This window comes from Microtus ochrogaster, linkage group LG1 (assembly GCF_000317375.1).
Source record: "Microtus ochrogaster isolate Prairie Vole_2 linkage group LG1, MicOch1.0, whole genome shotgun sequence".
Taxonomy (NCBI): domain Eukaryota; kingdom Metazoa; phylum Chordata; class Mammalia; order Rodentia; family Cricetidae; genus Microtus; species Microtus ochrogaster.
Window position 1 is genome coordinate 10,641,545 of NC_022027.1, and position 25,122 is coordinate 10,666,666.

The 25,122-nt window shown below is 38.8% G+C and overlaps 2 protein-coding genes across 3 annotated transcripts in view; one reads left to right on the forward strand and one right to left on the reverse strand.

The window, feature by feature from the left end:
• Window positions 1-10,533, reverse strand: part of Zpbp (zona pellucida binding protein) — a 104,787-nt gene extending 94,254 nt beyond the window's left edge. The window contains exons 1-2 of one of the 2 annotated variants that reach the window (XM_005359203.3): window positions 10,032-10,533; window positions 7,753-7,833 (exon numbers count right to left, since the gene is read on the reverse strand). In XM_005359203.3, coding sequence (XP_005359260.1) covers window positions 7,753-7,833; window positions 10,032-10,158 — 208 coding nt within the window. In that variant the 5' untranslated portion in view covers window positions 10,159-10,533. The remainder of the gene's footprint in view (window positions 1-7,752; window positions 7,834-10,031) is intronic. The other variant, XM_026785222.1, reaches the window with a different exon arrangement.
• A 1,659-nt stretch (window positions 10,534-12,192) lies between these two features.
• Spata48 (spermatogenesis associated 48) overlaps window positions 12,193-25,122 on the forward strand; it is a 43,367-nt gene continuing 30,437 nt past the window's right edge. The window contains exons 1-2 of the mRNA XM_005359202.3: window positions 12,193-12,763; window positions 20,298-20,398. Of these exons, the coding sequence (XP_005359259.2) occupies window positions 12,193-12,763; window positions 20,298-20,398 (672 nt within the window). The remainder of the gene's footprint in view (window positions 12,764-20,297; window positions 20,399-25,122) is intronic.

The following is a 25,122-nucleotide window of genomic DNA, read 5'->3' on the forward strand; positions in this document are numbered from 1 at the left end:
CTCTAAATCTTTGATGAAAGAAATTAAAGAAGACACCAGAAAGTGAAAAGATCTCCCATGCTCTTGGGTAGGTAGAATTAACATAGTAAAAATGGCAATCTTACCAAAAGCAGTCTACAGATTGAATGCAATGCCCAGCAAAATCTTCACAGACCTCAAAAGAACAATACTCAACTTCATATGGAAAATAAAAAAATCAGGATAGCCAAAACAACCCTGGACAATAAAAGAACTTCTGGAGGCAACACAATCCCTGACTTCAAACTCTATTACAGAACTACAGTACTGAAAACAGCCTGGTATTGGTATAAAAACAGACAGGAGGACTAATGGAACCAAATCGAAGACCCGGATGTTAATCCACATACTTACGAACACCTGATTTTTGACAAAGAAGCAAAAAATATAAAATGGAAAAAAAAGAAAGTATATTTAACAAATGGTGCTGGCATAACTGGATATCAACAAGTAGAAGAATAAAAATAGATCTCTATCTATCACCATGCACAAAACTCAAGTCCAAATAGATCAAAGACTTCAATATAAAACCAGCCACACTGAACCTCATAGAAGAGAAAGTCAGAAGTACACTTGAGCACACTGGCACAGGACATTACTTCCTAAATATAACCCCAGAAGCACAGACACTGTGAGAAACAATTAATAAATAGGACCTCCTGAAACAGAAAAGCTCCTGTAAGGCAGAGGACACGGTCAGCAAGACAAAATATCAGCCTAAAGAGCAGGAAAAGATCTTTACCAACCCCACATCAGACAGAGGGCTGATCTCCAGTATATACAAAGAAATCAAGAAACTGGTCATCAAAAGAAAAAAATAATCCAATAAAAATGGGGTACTGATGTGGGATTTCCCTCTGTGATTACCACTGGTTAATAAGGGAACTGCTTTGGGCCTATAGCAGAGCTATAGAGGAACAGAAATAGGTGGCGAAAACTAAACTAAATGCTGGGGAAAAGGACAGATGCATGTAGCCCCCACCGGAGACAGACACCAGACAAAACTATACCCAGTAGGTTATCCACAGCCATGTGGTGATACACAGATTAATAGAAATGGGTTAAATTAAGATGTAAGAGTTAGCATATAAGAAGTTAGAGCTAATGGGCCAAGCAGTAATTTAAATAATACAGTTTCTCTGTGATTATTTCAGGGCTGAGCAGCCGGGAACCAATAAGTGGCCTTCCCTGCAAAAGAGTACAGACCTAAACAGAGAACTCTCAACAGCGGAATCTAAAATGGCTGAAAGACACTTAAGGAAATGTTCAACATTCTTAGCCATCAGTGAAATGCAAATCAAAACAACTCTGAGATTCCATCTTACACCTGTAAGAATGGCCAAAATCAAAAACACTGATAACAACTTATGCTAGAGAGGATGTGGGGTAAAGGAAATCGCTCCTGAATTGCTGGCGGGAGTGCAAGCTGGTACTGTCTTTTTGGATATCTGCATGGCAATTCCTCAGAAAATTAGGAAACAACCTTCCTCAAGACCCAGTAATACCACTTTTGGGTATATATCCAAAGGATGCTCAATCATACCACAAGAACATGTGCTAATTATGTTCATAGCAGCAGTGCTTGTCATAGCTAGAACTTGGAAACAACCTAAATGTCCCTTAACTGAAGAATGGATAAGGAAAATGTGGTATATTTACACAATGGAGTACTACACAACAGAGAAAAATAATGACATCTTTAAATTTGCAGGCAAATGGATGGAGCTAGAAAACATCATTTTGAGGGAGGTAACCCAGACCCAGAAAGACCATTATCCACATGTACTCACTCATAAGTGGTTTTTAAACATAAAGCAAAGAAAACCAGTCTACAAATCACAATCCCAGAGAACCTAGACAAAAATGAAGACCCTAAGAGAGACATACAAAGATCTAATCTACATGGGAAGGAGAAAAAGACATTTTTTACTTTTTTTTTAATTTACTAAGATCTCCTTAGTAAATTGGGAGCATGGGGACCATGGGAGAGGATAGAAGGTGAGGGGGAGGCAGGTAGGGAAGCAGAGAAAAATATATAGGTCAATAAAATAAATTTAAAAAGAAAAAAAGAAACATACTTATAAAGAAATCAAGAAACAATCCCATTCACAGTAGCCTTTTCACAATACCTAGGAAAAAAAACATAAAACAAAAACTACAATGTAAACCTTGAGAACACCAAAGAAAGAAACTTAAGGGGATAGTAAAAGATAGAAAGAGTTCTATGTTCATGGCCTGGCAGAATTAATATTATGAATGTGCCTATATTACTGAAAACAACTTACATATTCAATGAATTCTGCACTAAAATACCAATGGCCTTCTTCACATAAATAAAAAAATTCAAAAACTCACGTGGGTTCAAAAGACCCCAAATAGCCAAAGCCATCCTGAGTGGAAAAAAAAAAAATCACTGCTGGAGGTACCACAATGTCTAATTTTAAATCATATGACAAAATAATACTGACACAAAATAGGTACAAAAAAATGCAATTGTTCAGAGGAACCAAAAATGAACCAACACAGATATAGCTATAGTCACATGACTCCCAACAAAGGTGATATAAAAATATATCTCAGACAATAATTAGCCTTCCCAGTAAATGGACAGAAACAGATATCCACACTGAGAAGACAAATTAAATTTCTAACATTAATTTTCTACAGAAATCAATTCAACATAGAGCAAGGATCTCAACATAAGGCCTAGGCAATGGCTTTCTGAATAGGATCACAAAATCTCAGAAAACAGTAACAAGAATTACAAATAGAATTGTATGAAATTAAAGAGCCACTGCACTTCAAAGGAAACAACAGAGTCAACAGAAGAAAATCTTTGACAGCTATTATTCTGTCAATAGACTATTATCTGTAATATAATTTTTAATTCAAAAATTAAACACTATAATAGCAAATGGTCCAATCATAAATGAGAATGTGAACTGAAGAGATACCTTTCAAAATAAGAAATGCAAATGCATACCCAATGAGACTCTCTTGGAGAAAGTAATTTTTTTCTTTGCAAATGGTCATTAAGTGGATGTAACTTCTTGGTTGAGAATGAGACCTTGTGTCTACTTCCCCATCTCAGCAGTGGTCCCCCATCTGAATTGGATCTGTGCAGGTTATATGCATGCTACCACAGTCTCTGTTACTACATGCATGTGTCCTGTTGTGTCTGCAAGATACTGTTTTTCGTATTACCCATTCCCTCTGGCTGTTACAATCTTTCTGACTTCTTTTATATAATTCCAAACCCTCAGGAAAGGGATTTGATGAAGGCATCCCATTTAGGGCTGAGTGTTCCAGGTTCTCTTACTCTTTGCATATTGTCCAGTTTCTCCCCCCACTTACAGGTCCTTCACAAATATGGCTCCAGGTTTTATGTTTTTATGGGTGTGTGTTATGTGAAGAAATGAGTGATTCTAGGTGTATATATTTGTATCTTGTGCCTGTCTTGAACTCTTTTCCTTTTGTTTGTTGTATTTTATCTTTCTCCAGTTGTGTTTTGTTTTTGTGTTATTATGATTTATTTTGTTTTATTATCTCTTAGATGCCTATCTGTTTTCGAATGGGATACAGAAAAGAGGTGGATCTGGATGGAAGGGGAAGTAGGAAGAAACAAGAAAAAGCAGAGGGAGGGAAGGAAACTGTAATCAGGATATATTGTATGAAAAAAACTATATTCAATGAAAAAAAACAAGAAAAAAGTGAACGCAAATGTCCACTAAATCCATGAAAAAGAAGTCAGCATCCTTTTCCACTAGTCACGTGCAAGTGAGAACCATATTGAGATTCCATTCCATTCAAAGTGGTGATCATGAAAACCTGGTACATACATACTATGAAACACTACACTATTCAGTCATATAGAAAAATGAAATCATGAACTTTCAGTGTAAATGGGTGAAACCAGAAAAGATAATAAAAAGTGAAGTAACCCAGGCCAAGAAAGACAGACACGGCATGTTTTTTCTCACTGGAGGCTCCTAGCTCCAAAGTTGGTTGTGAGATTGTGTCTCCAAGGAATTCCAAATCTAACCAACATGACTTCCTGAACAGGATAGCCCCAACAGACATGTTAACATGGATAATGGGAAAGTTCTGGAAGCTTTAACCCTACACAAAGTACTATAGGCAACTAAGAAAAGCTGTGAGCAGGAAAAAATAGTCTTCCTCAGGAAAGAGTATACCAATTGTCTTTCCAGAACCAAAGAACAAGCCTGGAAGCATGCATACAAATACCATTATACAGATTGAGCTGGTTGTATACACAAACAAAAACAAAAACAACAATTAAAAGTGAAGCCATGAATTTTAAAGAGAATAAGGAGGGGTATATGGGGCTGGGGATTGAAGGGAGGAAATTATATAAGTATATTATAATCTCAAAAAAAAACAAAATAAGAAGAGATTTCTAAGAAGAAAACAAATAGAGAACATACAAATTAGGACATGGGTGGACATGGGCAACATCTATATACTGTCTATGGGATACTAATTAGTGTGGCCACTATAGAAATCAGTGTGGGGGTCTACAAAAATTAAAATGGTACTATCAGACGTTCTAGCTACAAGGCCCTTAAACATACATACATACACACACACACATACATACATACATACATACATACGTGTGTATATATGTATATGCACACATATAAATAAAAATATATTGTATATATACATATATAAATACAAATATTGTGTGTGTGTGTGTGTGTGTATATATATACATATATCCATCCAAAGAAAACTAAGTCAGCATACAATAAAGACATGTGCACACCAATGATTATTGTGGTACTATTCATGACATCCACATTACAGAATCAGCCTAGGTATAAAACAACATGGACTTTTAAAATGTGAATTTTATTCAACCATGGAAAATAACAAAATTATGTTATTTCGGAAAATATGATGGATCGTAAGATCTTGGCAAGTGAAATAAATCATGCTTGGCAAGATATATATATAATGCATGGTGAATCTGTATTTTGTGTGATGCATGTGTACTCATTAGACTGTGAGAGCAAAAGATGGCACTGACCATCCCCTATTGCTCTCCCCCTCATTCTATTCCAACACAGTCTCTGATGGAGCCTGAAGCTCAGTTTCAGCTAGGCTGTCTAGCTAGTGAGCTTGGGATTCACCCTTCTCCTTCCCTTAATGCTAGGGTTACAGCCATTCAGGACCACACCAGCTTTTACATGAGTGTATGCATTTGAAGTCAGATTCTCATGCATAGACAGCAAGCACTCTTACATCTGAGCCATCTCCCTAGTCTTGGATATTTTTAATAGAATATGAAAGGAGAAGGGGTACTAGTTCAAAGACAGAAGATGATGAGGGTGGGCAAAGGAGGGGGAATGTGATCAAAGCATGCTATATATTATGAAAACATACCAATGAAACTATTACTTTTATACAAGTGGAAGATAAGATACTAAAGAGATTTGTGGAGAAGGTAGTTCATTTATAACCAAAGCAAAGACCTCTGGAACAGACCTTTTGCTCATAACCCTCATAAGAGGCAGACCTGCTAACACCCTTGCGACATAGGAAAACAATTTGGCAAAAATCCAACACTCTTAACAGTGAAAACACTCAAAACAAAACAGAAGGAATCTTTTTCAGTCAGATTAAGAACATCTTTAAAATCACAGCATTGTGTTGAATACTCAAAATTGGAGAGATTTCCTATCCTCTAAAATAGCACAACACAAAGCCATTTGCTATAACCAATATGGATGAGGAAGTTCTAAATGAAGCAACTTGCAAGAAAAACTTGCATTCATAGCAGAAACAAAATCATGCAGCTAACTTTGGGAGTCATACTTTGCATGGAAAATGCTAAAGAATAATCCCAAAAAGAGCTAAGAAATAAATTATGCAAATGAAAGGTATGATATCAATATGGAAATGTTAATAGCATGTCTATAAACAAGCAATAAACAATCTAAACCTAGCTAAATTAAATTCTTTCATTTAAAACAGAATTAAAAGGATACGTAGGAAGAAACAATAGAACTACAAAACATATTCAGAAACCTACAAGGCAACATGAAGATAAATTAGTCTTAAACAAATGTGAAGCTACTTAATGTTTATTGAGTGAAAAGATTAAACGGGGCAAAATTGATCTATAGATTCAGTTCAATCCTATTTTAAAAGTCCAATGTACTTTTATTGAAATTGATACTGATTATAGAATTAATGTGGACTTGAATGGGACCCAGAGTAGCAACAAAAAAATCTTAAACAGAACAAAATTGAAGGCTTTACATTTAATTACTGAAAGACTAACTATAAAGCAATAACAATTCAAATATCAAAGGTGTTGGAATAAGAAACAGAAATGCAGACCAATGGACCAGAATGGGGAGCCCATCACTAACCCCACAGCCAAATAACAGTGGCAAGACAGACTTCAACAACACAATAGCCATACACTAAAGAATCACAAGCAAAAATTAAGTCAGAATGGATTACAGTGAAGACTGTGAGACTCTTAAAAAGAAACAAAAGGATAAACTAAGACTATCAAAGTTTAAAATGTACTTTTCAAAAGACTTAAAATGTAAAAATATAATTGACAGAGTGGGAGAAAATGTTAGTAAGTCATACTATGTTTAATAAGCTTCCAACAGTCAGAATACTATGTGGTATTATATACAGTATTAATGCAAAAGAAAGAACTCTACAACTCAACAAAAGCAATAAGTAAGAGCCAGATATGGTCTCAAATAGGCATTACTACTATATATAATTAGGTATATATGAGAAGAGCACCTCATTAGTCATTAGGAACTCAAAACCAGAATAAGCTATCATTTCACACACAAGTAGGATGATGATAATAAAAATACATTGACAGTACCAAGGTTTGGTGTGCCTGTTAAGAAGTCTGGACTTCATACATTGCTGCTATGAAGGGAAAGGTAGTCCCTCTGGAAAGTATTTTATATACTGAACATATCACTGACATGGTAGCCATAAATTATTCTTCTAAAATAAACTTAAGAGAATTCAATACAAACATTAATATACAAAAGAACATTATTCAACTGTAAGAAGGAATGAAGTATTTATACACCCTCAACCATATCACAAAAAGTAAATACAAAGGCCATATAATGGGTAGTTTTACTTAAGCCCAGAACAACAAATATCAATCAGAAAGTATTAGCAGTGTTCAGGGCCAGGAATACCTGCTTAATGAACACGGGAGCTTTTTTTCCAATATGATGGTGGTGTGAAATTAGAGTTCTGTTGGCTGTCAACCTTGTCAACAAACTGAAAAAACATTAAAGAAGGCATTTCATGACAAATAAAATTAACTGAATAAAATCCCAAAAATGTTGCAGCTGTGTGTCTCGTGTGAATACTCTGAAAACATATATCCAAAATCTTTACGGTGTTTAGATCGTAAATGAAATTATCTTTGCATATTTAACCTTCCTACATTTAATATCATAGTGAGAAGTGCATCTGTTACAAGTAAAAGCACTACAGGAAACTTTAGTTAACTCGTAGAAATAACTTTTCTTTGCACACAGAATTAGACTTGAATGACTCCAGCTCTACAGAGAACCCACTTTATTCAACTCCACAGAATTAAGTGGAGTTCGGGAACCAGAGTAACTGGGAAGCACTAGCCTTTTCAGCAGACTCTTAACTTGTAGATGGATGATAGTAACATTCTATTACTGAAAAGCTATTCATGAGTACCGGGAAAATGTGATGAGCCAACTATTTTCAGTGAATCTTGAGTCAAGCGAAAACTTCTTGGCAATCGAGCCAAATATCCAACTATGAAAAACAAAAAGAAAACAAATGATATAAGTCTGTCTTGTAAAAATTTCAAAATATTAAAATAAGAATACCTTGCCTCCACTGCAAGGAGCATAAATCAGTCTCCTATGACATGGTCTCTACTGCTCTGCGTACTCCTTAAAGAATTTAATATACCTATAACTTACCCCTGTTATAAATCTTAACCCAGCCTTTCTGTGCCTACTTACAATACTCTCCCACCTTACAGGGCCCAAATCAAATTCCTCTCCTGTCCTCATTGCTCAGCTATCATGGAAAATAACTGGCATCTCTCTTTTAACAATCTACAACGGAATGCAGTTAATCATACACGCACACCATTCTTCTTGGTACAAACTCCAAGCATGAAAGCACCAGTGTTTAAGTCAAGGACCATTTATCAAAAACCATTTGCAAGCACCTCACCTTTAACACGGAAACTATTAAAAACCGGAACTATGAAAAGCATCTTGACAGTCTCCCTTCATTGTTGGATGAGCATATATATTATGGCATGATGCTGGGGACAGAATGAATGGGGAAGGCTATGCAAGGACTGTAAAGCATTAACCCCAAAGAGCCTTAGCGGCAAGCCAGTAAAAGGGGAGATCATGGCATTGAAGGCTGGAGCAGAGCTTATTGGAAATTCTGCCACATCCTGAAATCGAGAAAGTTACTTTAAGCCACCAGTTGGAGGGTTTTGTCTGCAATAAGATTGACAGTAACTCCAACCTTACAGGTTTATTGTAGGGGCTGTGAAGTGCTATGTAAATATCAGCCTTTACTCCTCACAGCTTACACGCTAAGATACTAATTGCTTGTGCTGTTTTTGATAGTCCTTATTGGAGAAAAGGAAAGCCAGGCAACATTTTAAAACAAAAACACAATCTTTCATTACCAGGTATAAGGCCAACAGCCATATTCAAATGCATCTTCCTTAGACAGAATAATTAAAGACAATTCTTTATTCTCACAGAACTATCTTTGCACTAAAGACCTGGTCTTTATAATATATAAGGAGTAATCGTCATACCCCCACTCCTATCGTGTCCTAATATGCCTTCTGTGGCTGTGATAAACACTATGCCCCAAATCAGCATGGGACAGGGTGCAGAGAGGGTTTATTTCACCTTTCAGGTATACACTGACAATGTATACATTGTCCAGGAAAGCCAAGGGAAGGACTCAAGTCCAAACCTGGAGTAAGGAAGTGAAGTAGAAGCATGGAGGAACACTACTTGCTGGCTTCCTTCCTCTGGCTTGTTCAGCCTACTTTCTTACACAGTCCAGGACCATCTGCCCAGGGATGGCACCACTCCCAGAGAACTGGTCCATCCCTCATCAAAAGCAATTAAGAAAATACTTGCCGGTCATGCTCACAGGTCAATCGGGTAGAAACAAATCTTCAGTTAAGGGTTCCTATCCCCACGTGCCTATAGGTTGTGTCAAGTTATACTAACAAGCACACCCCTTTTCTTGCCTTACTCCGCCCTATTCCTTTCTTCACATTCCTTCTCCGTTTGTATCCTTGGTTCTCCCTCATATGAACAAATTTTAACTTCTGACAAGTGTTATCTTTAGTACATTGCCTTAGGATCCATGGGACACAGCTTATTAGTAGTAAGGCTACACCTTAAAACACACAAAAAAATACAACCACAGCCTTCTACCTTAAAAAAGACAAAGCTAGTAAACTTTCTTTTCTTTCTCCAGTATAAACATATTTTCAAACTGTGAGAAGGGTTTAAATCCCCAAACCCCAGAGACACCCTGCATTTTACAGCTAGAGCCAACAGAGGGCGCGCCACCACCAAAGATGTTTCAAGAGCTCATTGGGGTGACAGCACAGGTCCAGCACAATACATCACTAAAGACGGTCATTCTGAAGCACAAGGTGGGCGATGACCCACGAACTTATTAAGTTTATTAAGGCACTTTTCAATGAAAGCTTCACATCTGAACAATCTCCTGCAGCTAGGCCTCATTCGCCTTCGCGTTCCCACCGCGATCTTCCCTATCGTTCTCAGACACGAACCAAGGCTGCCCGGTGCAGGAGCAGCCACAGGGGCGGAGGGGCGGAGGGGCGGGGGGGGGGGGGGCCCTTGGGGGGACGGGGCCACGGGACCCGGGCCCAACGCAATTCTCGTGAGGAGCCGCGGCCGCCGGAGCGCCCTCCGTGCGGCGCCGAGCCTCACCTGCAGGGGGCGCCCGCAGCAAGGCGGAGAGCAGGACGGCGGCCACCGACAGCGCCGAGAGCGCGGAGCCCTCAGTCCCGGCCCGCCGCCGGCCCCGCGGAGCCCGGCCCGGGGCCAAGGCCTCCATCCACACGCCGCCGCCGGCCGAGCCTTGGCGCCGAAGGTCGTTACCTGGCGCGCGCCCACCCGCCGCCGGAAGTTGGCGGACGGCGGGCCGGAAGGACGGACCGACGGACACGCCGCCGCTTCCGCTCGAGCGGTCTCCGACCGCGGGAGGTGTGCTAGCCTGGGAGCTGGCTTGGGAGCGCACGGGAGGCAGGGGTGTTGATCCGCAAGGGGCTCCTTTGCCTTTGAGGCCACCGCACCCCTGAGGGAACCCGCCAGAACCGAAGTGGCTTGTCTGAGATTCCAAAGCTAGGAGAACAATCTTGTGCCTCAGAGTTCTAACCCTGGCCTTTCTCTGTTGTCTGTGGTAGAAAGGAAAACCCTCCTGACTACCCTGGCAGTGTATTGAGTTTCAGCCTTTGGGTGCCTACTCAAGACTGCTGATCCTGAGGACTAATGACAAGGCACGTATAGGTCTCATAAAGTAACCTATATGATTATAGTAATGCCAACAACTTGTACATTCTCAGTATGTGGAACCTCATGGAAGCGAGATGCAGTGAACGCCTAGGAGGAACTAAAGGTTTCGCCTAAAACAGATGACATGATGGGAAAACAGAGGAAATGGCCCTAGATGAAACTGACTCAGCTTGGAAGATCACCTTTCAGAACCTGACTCCGGGGAAACATACCAAACCAGCTAAGAGGCCATTTATAGTGAGAGTGTATTTTAAGGTGAAAGAGAATCATACTCCACTTTTCTGCCTTTGGACGCATTTAATGATAGTCAAGCTGTGGTAGAAATAAATCTTAAATATTTTGAACAACTAAAAACAGTCTGGCTTCTTCACTTTAATATGAAGAAATGAGCGGTATGGGGTGAATTAAAACTCTCTGACTTCATGTTTTGGATATACTGTGTCCAGGACCTCATGCTGAAAGACTTTAACCATTTGTTTTCAATTTTACCTCTTGTTTAGTGGTATATCTCTAAATTTCAAACATCATCAAAGGTGGGCGTGGCCACTGCTTATACAAACTACCTTACAGTTGATCCGATTTATATATTCTGTTCCTGGATATTGTACAAGCTTGCTTTGGTTTTGTTGTTTGTTTCTTTTTTTTTCTTTTTTTTTTTTTGGTTTTTGGTTTTTTGGTTTGCTTGCTTGATTCATTTAAGGAAGGTGCGGATTTTTATCCCTCAAATTCTAATACTTCAATTTAGTTGCGGTTTTCACACACCAAATTGTCTATTTAAAAACAGCTCTTAAGTGGACTGGTACACTTATCATTCTAAACAGATATATATATATATATGTTGCCATTTACTGAAATAACATAAAAACCCTCATTGCTTCCCCTCTGGACATTGTGGTGTCCTTAAGGAAACTGAGGATAATTTTAATTATATAAGGATGCACCTTTACTTTGGCTATAATTTCTGAATTACTTTCCTTAAAAATGAGTATTAATGCATGTTCATTGTTACAGTGTGTTTAAATTAAACATACCAGTTTTTATCACATATCAGCTAAATACTTAGTTCTAGTTTGTATGTCAGAGAGAGAGAGACTGTATATGTGGTATATTCACTAGATCAACTTCAGTATATTCTTTAAGTGATTCTTACCCACAAAATATAAACATGAAAAATACATATTTGTACTTATATGTAAATATGTATATGATATTAGTTTCCTGAGTATTGGAGAAAAGAGTGTAAAAGAAATATTACTAGCACTTTTGGGGGATGGTTCCTAAGAAATACATTATGATTCACATAATAAGTAGTTCCATGAGTTATGGTTCTACCTGTTGCCAAGCAACAAAGTCTCTTTTTTTCTTTTATTCTGCCCTATTTCTGTACTTCCCTATCTCTCTTTCAGCAGAAGAAAAATACTTAGAGATTTAAAAAAAAAACACTAACATTTAGAAAATTGAATTAATAATATTATGCTAGATTAATCTTAATCTCCCGCTATTGGAAATATGGGCTCTTAATAGCTAAAGAAAAAAAGAATTATCAAAAGAATTTAATTTGCAATCCTTAAAAATGATGAGAGATTCCATGGATATGGAGGTTAAGAACAAACCCGGAAAGATAAGTATCCCTAAAAGGTTCGTCTTCTCAGGAGCAAGGACTCTGGAGCATCCAGATTACCCGCACTATTGCAATCTCTTACGGAAAATGAACATGCCCTTTGTGAAAGGACTTGAAGACAGACATAACTATGGCAGATTTGAAAATAAAGGCAACCCTGTGTTTTTAAAATTTCATCCTTATCCCCCTTCAGTGCTGCCAGATTACCATCTTCACTACCCTTATCCCCCACCCTATGGGAAGGAGTATCCACTGTTTCCACTTCGTGATGATGTGCCCTTAGGTGATCCCTGCTCAGGATTCCTGAGTCCTGGTGCTGATGCTGATTTAAAGCCTGGCATTGGTAGAACCATACCAAACCTGGTGAGTTTCAGTGATGTGAAACCTCAAAATCGAGTTCCGAGGCCAGACAAAGGATTTCAAACAACGATCAAAAGGCAAACAGTACTATCAGAAGAGCTACAACAGAGCAGAAGATGGAATTCCAGGGAAGTACCAGACAGTTCCATCAGGGCAAAACTTGGTGGTAAGTAAAGTAATATAGCCTTGAGATGTCTCTTGTGTGAGGTAAAGGAGCATGAACTGGAGCTTTTCAGAATTTTAGCAGTTATAGTAGCATAAATTATAACCAGACAAATTATTTTAAGTTAGATTTTAAGAAGGTTTTATTAAAATGATACAAATCTGCTTATGAAGACAAAATTTTGTTTAAAAACCAAATATGATTTGTACTGATCAACAGCAAACATAAGAACAGATATAGTTTTATAGATAGCCTTATTTTACCAGAAGAGGATTTATGTATTGCTTTCATAATTTTATAACAAGCTTCTCTCTTTATTTCTCTCCATTGTAAACAATCTGCTGAGGAAAAAGTGAGGTTTCAGGGACTGAAACGAACTGTGAAAGAAGATATAAGTAAATTGGGTAAGAACGGGAACTGAAGAGAAGCAAACCCTCCATAAATAGCCTTATGCTTCCGAAGGCTGAATTAATGGTGCTACTGTCATCTGTGCTAGGATTCTCTGGACACATTTGTAGTGAGAAATATCTCCAAAGGAAAACCACAGCAACCACGTCCTGTGTAGGGAAGTGTGCATGGTAGGCAGGGAGGGAGGGATAAAAGATTAGCATCTTTGACTGTGGGAAAAGGAAAAGGTCAAACCTGTGGCGGAGGTGCCTGACTTGCTGTGGTGGCAGAAACTGCAGGACGCTTTCACAGTTCATCTTCATCTTTCATCCAAAACCTTAGAAGACAGTGTGTGAAGGAGGGCAAGGCCACCCATGTTGGCACAGTAGAGATGCATACTTTTTGACATTCCTCTCAGAGAAATAGTGAAGTTAATAGGTACCAAGCAAGAAAAAGAAATCGAATTGAAAAAGAGCAGTCAGCATGACTCCAGCCTCACCTTCCAACCACTTTTAAGGTGGAAGAGAGAAACTGAAGAGGCATAAGCAGGGGAAAACGTGGTGCTTTTTGCATATCACTCCACTTACAGTCTTCAAGGTGGGCTTAGGGGAATGCCTGAGTTATAGAACTCTTACGTAGAGTACTAATGAGGTCAGCATATTTTGAGTTGGCTATCTGAAAATTCTATCTAGGAAAATAAGTCACTGATCAGCAAATAAATTTCTTTCAACAAAAAATAAACACTATGTTTGTTACTAGAAATCAAAAAAAGGAGCATGGGTTCATTCTTTATTAATATTCCAACACATAATAGCTTATTACTAATAATACATCATTAAAAGAGATAAAGTCATTTTTAGATGTATATGCTACTTATACCAGGAAAGCACAAAACCCCAGTCCAATATAATTTCAAAGGTAACATTGTTGATCAGTTCTTTGTTTTTTGTTTGTTTGTTTGTTTGTTTTTTGAGACAAGGTTTCTCTGTGTATCTCTGACTGTCCTGGAACTCATTCTGTAGACAAGACTGACCTCGAATTCAGAGATCCACCTGCCTCTACCTCCCAAGTGCTAGAATTAAAGGCATGTACCACCACTGCCTGTCTGTTGGTCAGTTCTTTTTTTTTTTTTTTTTGCTTTTTAGAGACAAGGTTCTCTGTGTCTTTGGAGCCTGTCCTGGAACTAGCTCTGTAGACCAGGCCGGTCTCGAACTCACAGAGATCCACCTGCCTCTGCCTCCCGAGTGCTGGGATTAAAGGCGTGTGCCACCATCACCCGGCCGGTCAGTTCTTTAAAGTAGTTCTTACCCTGAATTCTTAAAATATCAGTGGCTTGTAAAAGACACTAAATTACCAAGATGGTTTTGATAAACATGGTACCAACACTTAGAACGGAATTTAGGTCTTATCTGAGCTGTACATTCAACTGCCTGATTTAGAACAGAACCTGAGAGTTTAGGCTCCAAGGTCAAGACAGTCTGAGCTTCAATCCTAAGCTTTTCTGTTATGTGGCCCAGGGCCAGTTAGAATTCTCTGTCTACCTGTGTGTCCTTGCTTATGAACTAAGGAGAGTGATTCATAGCATGTTAATAGTTACTATTTTATATGAATAGAATCCCAATTCTGTCAAATCTTTTCACTTTTTTCTTCATGGATGGCTCTTTTTTTTTTTTATACTCTACCAGGCAATGGTTCTAAACTTAATCTAATTGTGTCTGAGCTCTTTCCTAGACCCTCCCTCTCATTGCAGCAGATGGCTTGGTTTTCCTTGCCATAGCTAAAATGAGTTTTCTTGTCACCTGCTTTCCTTCACTTTGGACTCCAGCTGATGTCAATATTTAAACCCTCTGTGTGTCTTTTCATCTTTCCATCCTCATAAGGCATTTATAAAAATACATACAGAAGACTAGCTACAAATATATCAGTTACGGAGGGGAAGAAATCAAAAGTCAAGCAGTCTGAAGATTTGCCTCTTCACGAAGCTTTCCGGACTTGCAAAAAGCTGCCTACTCCCCATGTCCCTTGGATGGCAGAAAGAAATGGAGCTTCAATGAGTCATCATTTTGATTATGAAAGTAAAATAATCAATATTTTTATGTGTACTAATCAGTGGTTCATAAACATGTTGAACACTTAAACTGCATGCCACAAACTTGACTCACTCTTTGCTGTTCTTTAACTTCTTCTTTCAATGTTGATAACAGTAAAGATAAAGAAAACACAGCTTAGAATGGTCACAACAGCTCCATCTGAATAAGAAATGTATTCATTATTGGAATCCAGAATAAGCTGGGAATGGGGTGCCAGAGTGGAATTGGGAGATGACCACTGAACGCCTGGGCTGTACAAACCACCTCTCACAATCTTTCCTTTGTCCACATAGCTCCCAAATATTAACATCTGGATCCAAGATTTGTACAGTGCCTTAACTCATGGAGCAAGACTCTGCTTAGAGGACAAAGAAGATGCTTCTGTCCCTAGAGCACTGCAGGACTGTCTATGGAAGCTACCAGAGCCACCCCAGCGCCATCTCTTCTGTTAGTCACTTGAGGAACTCATAGGGACTTCTGAAAGTTTCAAACTCTCTAAAATACTCCAAAGCAACCCATCTACAGGTTAAGCCCAGGGACCTCCCATGCTGACACTTTCTCCTCCTGCTCTTCCACCGCTCCCTTCCTGACTCGGTACGATAGCTATAACTCTTCACTCTGGAGCTTCCTCACAGCACTCTGCTTTCACAGACCTGGCTCCTACAGTGCATGCTATTTCCCTGCCTGGAACAACTGCTTTTCATCCACTTCCCCTTTTTCAAAAATTTAAGTCCTATTTAATTTTCAAGATTAGATCAGTTGTCATCTTCAGGAAGATGTTCCTAACTCCTGACAGTCTGGTTGGACTAGATAACCTTTTCTGCAATCTCACAGAACTCTGCTCTCCATTATGGTTGCAGTTACCTCATAGTGGTTCAGTCCTCACGTGCATGAAGTTTCTGCTCGTTCATCGGCATCTCAGAACAAAACTCTGCTTTTCATTTTGATATGCCCATCCGTTTCTACTTACAGTACAGCAAATACTTTGAAGGCTATATCGTTGCTAAATATATTACATGGTTAGTGTCTTAAGATTTCTAGTCTATAATTAGATGGGTTGCCTGCATAGTATCCAAAATTGCTTTTTGCAACTACCATCCCTAATATGTGTACACACACTATATACAGATCCCTAGTATTCAACAACCCTCTTACAATAGCAAATTAAACAATCAAGTAATTCTCTCATCTGTTGTAATTTACTGAGGACATAAATCTCGGAAATATTGTGTCTTTGTAGCAATTCACATTGCAGATATCATCCTTACAGACTTCTCTGAAAGATTCAGGAAATTAATTAAATAATTCCTTACAAAATGCCTAATACCATATAATAGAGCTCTCTAGTAGGGGAACATTGGGGGTTTTGTTTGGTTGGCTTTTTGAAATGGATATATTTCTGTCTTGATTTCTTCATGTCATAAGTTGGACAACTTAGCCTGTATATTACTGCAGAAAGGGGGATGAGGAGCTAGGCTGTTTCACCAGGCTCTAAGGGAGAATAGATTGGGTTGATTTTATAGAGCAGAGGAGAGTTTTAACTTGATCAGCTGTGAGGCATCATTCTGCCACCTTCACGCACTCCTAGAGAAAGCTCTACAAAGTTTGAGGGTTGAAAATGGATGACTTGGTTACAGAATGAAGCTGAGAGATTGACCAGAAGGGTGGAGGAGGAGGGGGATTAGCAATGGGAGACACAGAGATGAGTCAGTGAGGGGAGATGGGTGTCAGTATATAGAGGACCCCATGTAGTGGGGGAGGTATTTATATTGTGTCTCAAAGGACTGTAGTATTTGGCAGGAGAGAGTTAGGGCAGAGTGGGAAGAGGGCCAGCAGAGTTGATATATTTGAGAAGAGCAATATCTTGCCATTTAGGATTTAAGAAAGAGTCTGGGGTGGTAAGAGGCTGGAAAAATCAGGCTGGATCAAGGGGATAATATTTAATGAGAATTATATGGTTATGCATACCTTATCCATGTGTCTTATTTTTATTTTTATTTTTTTTGGGGGGGGTCTGTGTGTTTTATTGTGTCTCGCCTCTCCAGGAGTTGTTTTTTTTTTTATTTTTATTTATTTATTTATTTTTTAATATATTTATTCATTAAGGATTTCTGCCTCCTCCCCGCCACCACCTCCCACTTGCCTCCCCCTCCCCCGATTAAGTCCCTCTCCCTCATCAGCTCGAAGAGCAATCAGGGTTCCGTGACCTGTGGGAAGTCCAAGGACTGCCCACCTCCATCCAGGTTTAGTAAGTTGAGCATCCAAACTGCCTAGCCTCCCCCAAAGCCAGTATGTGCAGTAGGATCAAAAACCCACTGCCATTGTTCTTGAGATCTCTCCATGTGTCTTATTTTTAAAAGCGAATCTAGACATTTTTAAATTTCAGAAACTTGCATTGACTGTTCCAAAAAAGATTAGGAACTATTAGCCATTGTTATGATTTATTTTAGCTTTACTATGAGCAAAATGAAGTTGAGCCAAGTTGACAACTTTAATTTCCACGAGCACTTACTTAGAAGTCAATTTGTTACTAAATACAGAATGTTAAAAAGCACATATGGACAGTCTATGGACATAATCATAAATAAAAACATGCTTTAAAAATCAGTATTTTGAACATTAATGTTTTGTTATGATTATGGTTTTATAACTTTCATTGTTAAAGGAAAACTTAAAATATATTGTTAGATCAGGCAGAAACAAAAACAGATACATGTCAATGGGACAGTTAAGTGGGGAGTGTTTTTTTTTTTTTTTCAGTTGGGGAAAACGAGCCTGAAGATGTGTCACAAAAGCAGCAGACAGTGCGACCTGGCAGACTATTGCAGTGGCTCCTCACTGGCAGCAGCTGGTCTATCACTTGACCATTTATTTTTTGAGTCTCGTTTGGGACCATGAATCTCAAGAGTGTTAGCTCCCTGTGCTAGTATACCAGTCAGTATTGGAAGCAGGTGCCCAGGAAAGTATTTAAATTCTCCTTCAAAGCCAATCATTGTATTGTGCAAAACTATCAAAATTGAAACAAACGAAAACATTAAAATTATAAAATAAGCATTTTAGAGGTTTGATGTTTCTCCTTAGTCGAATATAAAGAGATGTGCTGATTCCCAGGGAACTCAGTGGGACTATGAAGTTTTATGGGTGCCACCATTTTGGTTTGTGTCATGTGGTGATGTTTAACCAAAATGGTGGTGAAGTCATATGACATTTGCCTTTATGATATCATTAGCAAAGATAGAAGCCCAGATGCTTGGTTGCTTCCATCTTGATGGACTCCCTAGCCAAGATGGCAGCAAACCATGGTTGTTTTTCTCTGCTCAAGTGAAGTCAGTCACGTGGTAAAGTGAGCCCATCCTCCACTGTGGCACAAGTCCCTGTGGAATCCACCATTTTTTAGATCAAATGTGGATTGTTATACCCTTTTCTTTAAAAATACAGTAGTTAGGAAGATTAGTATGGATATAAGAGAAGATGGTACCTATGGTCTAGGCAAGTTGGCCCAAAATAGCTAAATAAAGAAAATGGAGACGGAATCTCATGGCCCCAGCTGTTTTATCTACTGAAGTTATCTAAATCAGTGAGGATTTGGAGGCCGAGAGTACTTCCAAAGGTAGCCATTGTCTAAGTGACAGGGCCAGATATGACTTCAAAGCTCACATGCAACACAGTACATCTAGATTTGTGACTGATATGAACCTTTAAGACCATTATTGTCAAGTATAAATGTGGTGGTAGTTTGAATGTAATTGCCTCTATAAGTTCAAAGGGAGAGACACTATTAGGAGGTATGGCTTTGTTGGAGTAGGTATGACCTTGTTGGAGGAAGTGTGTCACTGTGGAGGCAGACTTTGAGTTTTCTCATGCTCAAGATACTGTCCAGTGTCTGAGTCCACTTCCTGATGCCTTCTGATCAAAATGGAGCCAGCACCATGTCTGCCTGCACACTGCCATGTTCCCCACCATTATGATAATAGACTGAAACTACGAAGCTCTAAGCAAGTTACCCCAATTAAATGTTTTCCTTATAAGAGTTGCTGTGGTATGGTGTCTCTTCGCAGTAATAGAAACCCTAAGACAAATATTTAGACAAATCTGTGCAATAGACAAAGCTATTACCAAAAAAACCAGAAAATAACAGCAAGTCTGCTAAACACAAAGAAGTCATAGTTTAAGCAACAGAAAATTAAGCTAAGAATGAGTAGTAGCAGTGGGTGACTTAGATAATGCTTCTCTAAACTGCAAAAAATGGTTACATAGAAGCTTTGTCTAACACTACTATCTATTGCGTGGTGTTTGGAATAAGACAGATTCATAGCAGCCCAAAGAAGGAAGCCAAGTGGTACCAGTCATGTGTTAAAATGGTTTGCCTCCAGAACACACTTCAATGTCTTAGTCCCCATAGAAGGGTTAGATATGGCTCCACTATATCAAATAAGCTTTATAAAGGAACAAGAATGTTTGTTTCCACGAGTTTTAAAACAGAGCATTTCACCTGGAAACCCACATAACCTATCTCTGGGGTTAATAAATCACTATCATTTATTTTAAGATTAAAACGTGTACTAGGACTGAGAAACGGTCTTGGATCAAGTACTCTGCTTGGCTAGCACTCTAGGTGTATGCATAACCTGTGGTTTGTACCTATGGCTATAATAGCTATAGCTCAAAGTGGACATTGGTTTTAGTATAGATGCAGATATCCACAAATTCCATGTAACATGCTTAGATTCTAGGTCTTTGCACTAACACAATTTTAAGTTTGTGAGGTTTGGTCAGCATACCTGCCTCTAGTTTCATTTGTTGTACACACTCAATGTTGGAACTGGAAAAATGACCAACTAGTTCAGAGCACTAAGTTGCATCCAGAACTGTGGACAATTATGACCCAAATATTTGAGTTAGTAATCTTAGCATGCATTTTATGCAATTTGGAAAACATCAAACTAAACCTACAGTTTCCAGAAGTCTTGTTACAGTTTAATGCACATTAACTAAATGTTTCTAACTGAAGAAACATATCTGTATATTTTATCTGAAATGCATGAATTTTTGGTTTCCAGGTTGGACAAGCCCACGGAAAGTTCCTCCTTTGCCAGTTCATGAACACAAAAGAAGCTCATTAAGTCGCATACATTCATTTGATGAGGAGGCAACAAGTAAAGTAAGATTTCTTTAATTGGTAGTAAGATATACTAGAATTTGCTTATGTCATCATCTGTGTGTTTGGTATTTTCTTTCCCAGGGAAAAAAATAGCTACTACTCACAAAGTGCATCCCCTCTTCAGCTTTAAAACAAATAAAACTCTTTTATTAGTTTAGATAGTACCAAAATGTGTAAATAGCATAATAGCAGCCTTCAAATGCTTCAGCTGGAGAGAACTGCTTTCCATATAGACACCACCCTTACCATAGCCCAGTATGGAGCACATACCCTAGTTTCCTATTCCATAAAAGGGGGGCCCTCAAATATGTAAGGTATTCATTTGTCAGTAGGGAAGGAAACACTGTAATCAGAAATACAGGCATGAATGAAGAACAAAATATAATGAGTGCACAATTAGTATAAATGAGCCTATCAAATAATAGTAACAACTTTGTGGAGTTATTTTGTTTTTTTAGTTGGTTGGTTGGGTTTTTTTTGTTTTTTGAGACAGGGTTTCTGTCTAGAACTATCCGAGGAGTCACTCTGTAAACCAGGCAGGCCTCTAACTTACAAAGATCTGCTTCCCTCTGCCTCCTGAGTGCTGGGATTAAAGGTGTGTGCCACCACTGCCTAGCTAACTTTGTGGAGTTTTGAACACATATATATTGAAGGAAAATATAAGTTGCATAATTTAGTCTGAAGGAAGGTCAGAAGTTAAATGTGGAAGCGTAGCAATAGTTATACTTAATCCTCAAAAATATGTGTTCATAAGCAAGGGGAGTCAAGATGATGAGAAAACCCACAGCGAGCGACAGCTGGCCTGAGCTTGCAGGTGCTCACAGAATCTAGACCAACAGCTGGGAGCCGGCATGGGACCAAACTAGGCCCTCTGCATGCGGGTGACAGTTGTGAGGCTTGCTCTGTTTGTAAGACTCCTGGCAGTGGGAGCAGGATCTATCCTTGGTGCATGAAATGACTTTTTGAAGCCCATTCCCTAAGGTGTGATGCCTTGTTCAAGCCTTGATACAGGGGGGAAGGGCTTGGTGCTACCTCAACTTGATGTATCAGGCTTTGTTGATTCCCCATGGGAAACCTTACCCTTTCTGAGGAGTGCATAGCAGGTGGGGTAGGGGTGAGATGGGGGGAAGTGGGAGGAGAGGAGGGAGGAGGAATTGTGATTATTATGTAAAATGAATAAAGCTTTTAAAATGAAAAAGTATGTGTTCACATTGCATTTTGTAGATTAAACAGTAGAAATAAAATAGAGAAACAACAGAATTCATTGAATATCAGGAACTCAGCCCAAACAAAGTTAAAATAAAAAGACGATAACAAAGGCATGTAGATCATAGGAAACACATGACGCAGTAGTTTCAAACTCAGAGTCACCAATTACTTTTTATGTAAAACGTTAACGCTGTAGTTAAAAGACAGGTTGCTTGAATGCATGGATCTAAAACACCTGCTTACTCTGCTTGGAACAGAAACTCACAAATAAGATTTTAAGCATTATGGAAAATAATACACACATATATCTTTTTTCCATGAGTATTTATACAAATTGCTATAGATAATGTCTTAAAACAAGACTCTATAAATTACATTTTTAGCTCATAAACTGCATAGTCTACGAGCACAGAACAATTATAACAGAACAAAACACCCTTCCAAATTATGTATTTAGAACCAATAAGAGGTGTTCGTGGATGAACAATCATCCAGAGGATTCACAACCATAAGAGAAGTTAAAATATTTTCAGAATAAAAATCAAGATGTTGTGGTCAAATGTGTAGGTGGCAACTATAATAATGCTGGAAGACAGGACCTGTCTTTAAAGTGTATGTTAGAACATATGAAAAACTGTCAATTCAGTTTTTCTCCAGTTGGAAATAAACAAAGTACATCTCCAGGAAGTTAGAAAGTGGGGAGAAATCAATTTATGAACAAAGTATAAGAAATAAAAAATAAGTTAAGGATATAGAAAACATATCTAAAATTATCCATGTTACAACTTTGTTCTTCACAAAACTAATTCGTCGCCTGCTACTTTGGGAACTCATTTCCCAGAACTGTAAGATTTGTGTGAAATTCCACCTTTTCATAGAAGCTTCTTCTAGAAGTGGGTAGGGCTTCATGCAGAGAGTCTTTACTGTTTAAAGTACTGAGCATAATGACAGTGAGTCCCTAGTGTTAGATGAGATCTATCACGACACCCCTACCAAGGCTCACAAGCAGTGGATGGGAGGGGATGTAAGTGCCAGACACTGGGGAGAAATGCTCTGAGATGCTCTTGTCTGGGCCTTACATGCCATGGAACACCTTAACTCATAACAGCTGTGACTACCCACACAAGACTGCAAAAGATCAAGCAAGTCAATAATTCCAGAATGGAAAGGGAAGAGCTCTTAGGGTCCCAGCCCTTTCTGAGGAGCTATTAGCAGTTGATAGTCACATACTAAAATTCTTGTATGAAACCTCTTGAGCCAGGCCCCTACAGTTTGAATCACCCTCCACACCACTCTCTTCCATGCTCTTTCACTACTATGGCCCATTAAACCCCACTTAACATGTTCAAGTGCTTTTCTAATTCAAAGTCCCAAAGTCTGCATTCCTCCAAACAAAAGCATGGTCAGGCCTGTTAGAGCAATAACTCGCTTCTGGCACCAACTTCTGTCTTAGGGTTTCTGCTGCTGTGAAGGGACACCATGACCATGGCAACTCATAAAGGAAAACATTTCATTGGGGCTGGGTCACAGTTCAGAGGTTTAGTCCATTATTATCATGGTGGGAAGCTTGGTAGGTGCAGGCGGGCATGGGGCTGGAGAAGGAGCTATAAGTTGAACATCCAGATCTGTAGACAGCAGCAGGAAGAGACTGAGACACTCTGGCCAGGTTTGAGCATCTGAGGCCTCAAAACTCATCCCCAGTGAAATGCTTCCTCCAAGGCCACAACTACTCCAATAAGGCCACACCACACCTCCGAATAGATCTCCTGTGGACCTATGGGGGTCATTTTATTCAAACCCACAACACAAGATTTTAAAAATAAAGCCAAAGTAAAGGCATCTTTAGAAAACCATGCTGAAAGTATTGCTGGCCTACATGGAAAACAGTCACTAAAGAGGAGAAAGGAATGCATGAATAGGGATGTGAGTGGGTAGAGCTGAATTGAGGAGAGCAGATATGGAAAGAGACACAGGCACTATGGTTGTAGTGGCCAAAATAAAACTTAACAAAGAGAAACAATCTTTAAATCCAAAAGAAAAGAGAGCATATGAAATAGATAATGAAACCAGATTTAAGCTAAATAATGTTGATTACCTAGTTAAACGTGGCTTAATTTAATTAAATTAAAATCCAGACGTTATGTTGAAAATAAGACCAAACTCTATGCCAACACTACGAAAACTGGGTGAAATGTATATTTACACTAAGGATGTTCACATGGGTGATGAACAAGGAAACAGCAAAAGGAACAGAAGGAGCTCAGATGCCATCAAATAGATTTCATAAGAAATTTTACTAAAGGGCCATAGTCTAGAGTGATAAGGGAGTAACACAGACAGTACATATGCACCTAATAACAGAAAACAAAATACAGTAAGCCAAAACTAGGTAAGCTTAGGACTAGATCTACAGTTACAATTGAAAACCATTCTCAGTAATCTATTGAAAAGAGAAAGGACAGATAACAAATTCTGTGAGCTTGTTTGTGCTCAAAACTACAATGTAATAAAGGTGTCAAATACCAAGGGACATTAGCAGACACAGAGAAGAGGGTGCCTTGGAGGAGTAATCTGCAGTGACAGAGCAACCCGAAGTACAGGAAGGAAAGAAGGAAGGAAGGAAGGAAGGAAGGAAGGAAGGAAGGAAGGAAGGAAGGAAGGAAGGAAGGAAGGAAGGACTGATTTCCCAAAGTAAATAAATAGACACATATGACAGAGAATCAAATGAAACTCTGTAAATTAAATTTATGTTTATCAAAAATTATTAATTTTTTTGCTTCCTTGTGGCAGAGTAAGGTTATAACAGATTAATTCTCCCACAGATTATACTTACAAACCCTAACAAAATACATGTTCATTTACTTCACACCTCCTGGTGACTGAACAGTGTCAGGCATATTTCAAAAGAGAGTTAAAACTTGGAGCAAAAGATAAGATCAGCCTGAATTTCTCTCTGGGTCTTTGTCCTCAAGGCTGAATGCTTTCAGATGTCAGTAGTCAAAACTTTTGCAGAAAGGCCTTTCTTTGGGTTTCAATACGTAAGAGTGGATCACTGATTAGTCATGGGTCCAGGGAGAAACGGAGCACGCGTGAGAGGGTGCAGGAGCTACAGCTATTTCTGTGAACTACACGCTACAACTAAGTCTTTGCTCAGGCTTTGTTTAGAACAAGCTCAGAGCCTTTATCAATAGAGGAAAACAAATCCCACTTTTGACAATTAGCACACCCATGCAGAATATTACTGAGTACAGTATCTCTACAATGTAATATTCACAATGTCCACCATCGTGCAACATAGAAAGACCATAAAAACTAGGCACACTGTCAAAAGAACAGAGGGTCTAGAGCTAAAACTTGGTAGCGATATTAATGCAACGTTGCATGTTCAATGGTTGTTCTCATTTGGTAAATACATATTTGCCATAATAAGCACAAACTAGAAGAAACTTGAGAGATGAAAGGGTTTGTTTGGCTTTTACTTCTGCATCACAGGCAGAAACCTGGAGACAAACACC